This window comes from Gossypium raimondii, chromosome 7 (assembly GCF_025698545.1).
Source record: "Gossypium raimondii isolate GPD5lz chromosome 7, ASM2569854v1, whole genome shotgun sequence".
In the NCBI taxonomy this organism is placed as follows: domain Eukaryota; kingdom Viridiplantae; phylum Streptophyta; class Magnoliopsida; order Malvales; family Malvaceae; genus Gossypium; species Gossypium raimondii.
In genome coordinates, this window is record NC_068571.1 from 51,800,814 (window position 1) to 51,806,813 (window position 6,000).

Consider the following 6,000-nt stretch of genomic DNA (forward strand, 5'->3'; position numbering starts at 1 on the left):
AAAATTATATTTTAATTCTCTAAAAAATTTATTATTCAAACATATCCTTTCTAAAAAAATATTCAAACTTGATTTATATTTCCAATTATACTTCAAAACACTTTTATACCTATAAATATAGATTAAAACATAGATTCAAACCTTAAAAACGAAATTATTAAGTAAAGTAGCCATTAAGGATGAAGTTAGAAAAATGTTTTCTTACAAGAATTAAAATGTAATTTCATCATTTTAATAATTTATATATTTTTAATTTTTTAAAAGAATAAATCAAAATTTTACTTTTTTGTAATTTTCAAAAATTTACATTTCGAGCGAGGTCGCCCCTATCACAAACCCTAACATAAATTGTAAAACCAAATTAAGAATAAATATAAAAGGGATTAGTTAATGCAAATGAGGGAGACACCCCGCGTGTGCCTTTTCTATTAAAAATAAAATATCACAAAAAGGAAAGATTAGGAAATGAAGGAAAGCTGTAAAACACGTTTTCGCGCCTATCCATTTAAAGCAAGCAGGATGGATGGATGGATGGATAGATAGATGTACTCTCTCTTTAATTTAGGCCTTTATTTATTGCCTTTGAAAAAGAAGCCATTCCACGTTACACTTCATGTTTTCTCTTTTTTTGATATTCCATAATTAACCCTTTTCTTTTATAAGTTACAATGATAAGCTACGAACACAATGTAAATAATATGTATTATTTATTTAATTTTTAATTTTAATTTTAAATACGATCTAAAGACATATGACAAAACCTCAATCTTACTTAAATAGTATCACTTTATGCCATATTTATGATATGGGTGAATTTTTTTATATAATAAATATATTTAGTAAAAGACATAAAATCAAATAAAGATTTGGTTAGAACAACCGAATAAATCTTAAAACTATACATGAATTTTGGTCAAATATGCAATATTATCAATATAGTATCATTTTGTATTTACGTATTGCATACACAAATAATTATATTTATTTAAAATGAAAAGAAAGTTATGTATTTATTTAAATGTGTATAATTGAATCATAATCAAAATTTCATGTGTACACTTGAACCATGATCAAAGTTTCATGTGTATAATTGTATAAAATTAAAATTCATATATCAAATTGCACATTAGATCAATGCTCTCGAATAAAAATATATAAAAACAAAAACAAAAACTCTCTAATAATAATATAACTTATTTTGTAAATAGAAATGTATTTTAGTCATAAGATTAAATACAATATGGATAACTTTTAGAGTATTTTAGTCAATTTCTAATTGAATTAATGGTTTTAGACTCGTGACATTAACTTAGTTAAGACCTTAAATACAGATAGATAAGTCCAAATAAATATAACCAAAATCAAGTATTACAAAGCACGATGGATTGACTAGGATAAACTTGAACAAGATTCACATATGATATGCTTTAAACTATACTAAATATCAAAAGAATACACACGTAATTTACATAGAACGGGACTTAAACATAGAATATCAAAGTCCCAAGACCTAAATCTTGCAAACAAATAAAACACCCTTTTCTACTTAAGAAATTCAACCAATGTTAATAAAAAAATGTAAAATTTAAGTAGTTTATACACTTTTATAATTTTTTATAATTAATATTTTAACAATTCAGCATTTATATTTTTTCAATAAACCTTCATGTTTTATGTTTATATATATTTTAATAATTAATATATACTTTTTCATATTTGATGTTCCATTCATATAGGTAATACATGTCAAAGTTTGAGTATATATGTGAACAAAAATAGTATTTTGGTTTGATATGATAGAAATGTCGAATAAATTAGAAAACTTGCATGCATGACAAGTACAATTTATATTGATAAATCTAACGGTTAAAGATTTGTTAAAATATTAATCATACAAAAATTATAAGAGTACGCGAAATTAGTTGAGTTTTATGTCAATATAATGAATCCCTCCCAATTCTTTTTATTATACAGTGCCTAAATTATCAATAACCTTTCAATTCCTTCAAATTGTTACAACAGTTAATACTATTTTTTAATTTTTAATTTAATACATGAAAAAGGCTGAAAAGTGCATACTGAAATGCAATTAATGTCGTTTTTAATGGGTCTTCTTCGGAATGCAATAGTTAGGCATGGGTCATAGCATTTCTCTCTCTCTATATTACTGTTTGATTGTGCTTGTCTTTTAATTATTGGGAATTATGATGGAATCCTTTGTTAGAATTCAATTTTTTTCTTATATTATTTTTGGTCTAATCTGGCATTTATCTTTAATAAAAAGTATACATTTTGATACTCGAAGGTATAATATTAAATTTTTAAAATTTAATTAAAATTTTAAAGTTAATTTGGATAGTAAATTGATAAAAAGTATAAATATTTATAGCTACATTGGGCACGCGCACACAGGACTCGATGCCCCTCGTTCGGATATTTAAGCAATAAAATAATTATAAAAAAATGCTTATTATTATTATTTTAAAGTAAAAATGCTTTATTATTATTTTTTCCTTCACCACCGACACCAAGCATAAATAGACCACCCAATACTGTCAGTGAGAACGAAACCATGACTTAAGCCAACCCCCCCCCCCCCTTTTCCATTAGCCTCATCTCACGATTCAACGTCCCCTATTTAATTCCTTCACCTTCCCATCTAACTCTCTAACCCTCCCCATATATATATATTTGCCTTTAAATCTTCTTCACTATATAGTAATCTCATTTCTTCATCTCTAAGAGTTTACCGATACATATATGTAACATCTTCAATCTTTGTTTCCCAAAATTACCATGCCAAAGCCATTCCATTTGTTGGTCTTCTTCCTTGTTGCTCTTTGTCTATGCACCAGTTCAAATGCCAGCAGTACTACCAATGAGTTCCTTGAAACTGAGTGCTTGAAAGTACCAGCAACTGAGTTTATAGGCTCTTTGAAAACCACCATTGATGCTATTCGAAAAGCTACCTCCGTTGTTTCTCAATTTGGAGGCTTTTTTCATGATTTTCGTCTCTCTAATGCCATTTCTGATTGTCTTGATCTGCTTGACTCTTCTGCTGATGAACTAAGTTGGACCATGTTTGCTTCCCAGAATCCTAATGGTAGTACTTTTTAACTTTTTTGTGATTACATGCAACTTTTCTGTGTAATATCATTCAGTCTCAACTGTGTTTTTGCAGCTAAAGATAACAGTACTGGTGATCTAAGTTCTGATTTAAGAACATGGTTAAGTGCTGCAATGGTTAACCAACAGACATGCATTGATGGGTTTGAAGGTACAAATAGCATGGTCAAAACTGTAGTATCCGGTAGCTTGAACCAAATCACTTCACTGGTTCGTAATCTTCTCATCATGGTGCACCCTGGTCCTAATTCCAAGTCCAACGGTACCCGTAATGGCAGCCAAAAAGGTGGTGGTGGTGGGGGTCATCCAGGCCAGAACCGGTTTCCGGTATGGTTCAAAAGGGAGGATCGGAGATTGTTGCAAATAAATGGGGTAACAGCAAATGTTGTGGTGGCAGCAGATGGGAGTGGGAATTTCACACGCATAATGGATGCTGTGGAGACAGCACCAGATAAGAGTTTGAACAGATATGTTATTTACATTAAGAGGGGTTTATATAAAGAGAATGTGGAGATCAAGAAGAAGAAATGGAACCTTATGATGATTGGTGATGGAATGGATGTCACTGTAATATCTGGGAATCGTAGCTTCATTGATGGATGGACCACATTTCGATCTGCAACATTTGGTAAGTCAAGTACTGTGAATCATTTAGCACTGGACTTGGTTTAATTGGTTGCATTTTGCTATAGTTTTAAATGCATAATCATGAAATCCCTTAATGGAACTTCAATGCAGGGGCTGTTCCTATTTCTCCCAATGGATCTACCAATCAACATCTTTTAGGGCGTAGCTTGAGTTTGGGGTCATTATTTATTGCATATAGATTGCTTAGGTTTATTTCATTTAATACAAACTCGAAAAATTAATAAATTTTTTTAATCAACCCAATTTGATCATAAATCATGAAATGACTTGAGGTCGAAATGCCATTAACTAATAGTTGACCTAAACCCGAATAAAAAATGACCCGAACTCAAAATAATAAAAATGTGAAATGACCCAAACTCATAATAACATGAAACTTTTAAAACTTGAAACGACATGAACCCAAAACGATTAGGACTTAGTGACCGGAGTTCGAAATAACCTGAACTCAAAATTGACTCGAACCTAAAATGGAGTTGAAAATTTTAAAACTCAATTTAATATAATCAACCTAAAATTAACTTAAACTTAAAAAACCCAAATTAACCATAAAACAACAGGAGAACTAAAAATGACTCAGACAATTTTAGAACCCAAATTCACTTTATTCAAATTTATGTATTTAAAGTTAACCTGTCCCGCCCAATTGATAAATCTATCCTGGCCTAATTGGGCTTGTAAACTTTTAGACACCCAAGGAGCCTTACCCTGCATGATTTAATCATATGGGAACTATGATGTTGTCTCTAAAACTTTATTTGTTTTTCAGTTTTCACCATAATATATATGATGAAAAGGTTTCTTTATGATAATCATGACATTGTTATGGTGCATCATGCATGGTTCTTTTCCATATTGTCATCATTGTTATGTTTTGTCCTGAAACCTGCAGCTGTAAGTGGAAGAGGGTTCATAGCAAGAGACATAACATTCGAGAACACAGCAGGTCCCCAAAAGCACCAAGCGGTAGCGTTACGGTCCGACTCGGACCTCTCAGTTTTCTTCCGATGTGCAATCAAGGGATACCAAGACTCGCTCTACACCCACACGATGCGTCAATTCTACCGGGAATGTAAGATCACCGGCACTGTAGACTTCATATTCGGCGACGGCGCCGTTTTGTTCCAAAATTGCCAAATCTTAGCCAAGCAAGGCTTACCAAACCAGAAAAATACCATCACCGCGCAAGGTCGCAAAGACCCGAACCAACCAACTGGCTTCTCCATCCAGTTCTGCAACATCTCGGCCGATACAGACTTATTACCTTCAGTTAACTCCACTCCTACATACTTGGGAAGACCATGGAAACTATATTCAAGGACCATTATCATGCAATCCTACATTAGTGATGCCATAAGGCCACAAGGGTGGCTTGAATGGAACCAAGATTTTGCCTTGGATACATTATACTATGCCGAGTACATGAATAATGGGCCAGGGGCTAGCCTTAGTGAGCGAGTTAAGTGGCCTGGTTACCATGTTTTAAATAACTCAGCTCAAGCTGTTAATTTTACAGTAGCTCAATTCATTGAAGGAGACTTGTGGTTGCCGTCAACTGGTGTTAAATACACTTCAGGATTTGGGGTATAAATATATAAATATAACTTTATTTATGTATTTTCCGTCAACCGGTGTTAAATACCTTCTGCAATCTAATATATCTTGTTACTGCAAAGAGAAAGGGAATTAAAGATATATATATATCGTACGGGACTTGCTTTGGTACCTGCATGGCCAAAGGATCCTCGGCTGGAGACTACAATAAAGACTGCGTGATACCGGAATCAATGGTGGAGACTGTCAAAGACACCCACCACAGCAGCAGCTCCACCTTCTGCAAATGTGCTACCACTTTGTGTTCAAAGCTTAGCACCAAAGAAAACCCCGGTATTTTTTTTTCTTTTTTCCTTATTTTCTTTGGTGCTAAGCTTTGAACATAAAATGGTAGTACATCCAAGCTTGCAAAATCTGGAGCTGCTGGTGTGGTGGGTGTCTTTGACAGTCTCCACCACTGATTCCGGTATCACGCAGTCTTTAATGCAATTTTCAGACGAGGATCCTTTGGCTATGTAGGTACCAAAGCAAGTCCCGTGCAATATATATATATATCTTTAATTCCCATTCTCTCTGCACTAACAAAATATATTAGATTTGTAGATAATTATTTTGTATTGCATAAGATAGAGTTTATATACACTTTATGTAGGAGAGACAATGTCATATTCT

General features: G+C 32.5%; 1 protein-coding gene across 1 annotated transcript; it reads left to right on the top strand.

Moving 5' to 3' along the window:
* Positions 1–2,595: 2,595 nt before the first annotated feature.
* LOC105798744 (pectinesterase/pectinesterase inhibitor PPE8B) lies at positions 2,596–5,402 on the top strand. The gene is made up of 3 exons (XM_012628980.2): positions 2,596–3,103; positions 3,182–3,754; positions 4,667–5,402. Exons 1-3 carry the CDS (start codon positions 2,797–2,799, stop codon positions 5,362–5,364), a joined length of 1,578 nt encoding a protein of 525 aa, XP_012484434.1. The 5' UTR covers positions 2,596–2,796; the 3' UTR covers positions 5,365–5,402.
* The last annotated feature ends 598 nt before the right edge of the window (positions 5,403–6,000 follow it).

Bases quoted from the DNA above. Each gene is read 5' to 3' on its own strand.
- LOC105798744 (XM_012628980.2), top strand. From the start codon at position 2,797: ATGCCAAAGCCATTCCATTTGTTGGTCTTCTTCCTTGTTGCTCTTTGT. The intron at 3,104-3,181 runs GTAGTACTTTTT...GTGTTTTTGCAG, and splicing joins TGCTTCCCAGAATCCTAATG to CTAAAGATAACAGTACTGGT. The intron at 3,755-4,666 runs GTAAGTCAAGTA...TGAAACCTGCAG, and splicing joins ATTTCGATCTGCAACATTTG to CTGTAAGTGGAAGAGGGTTC.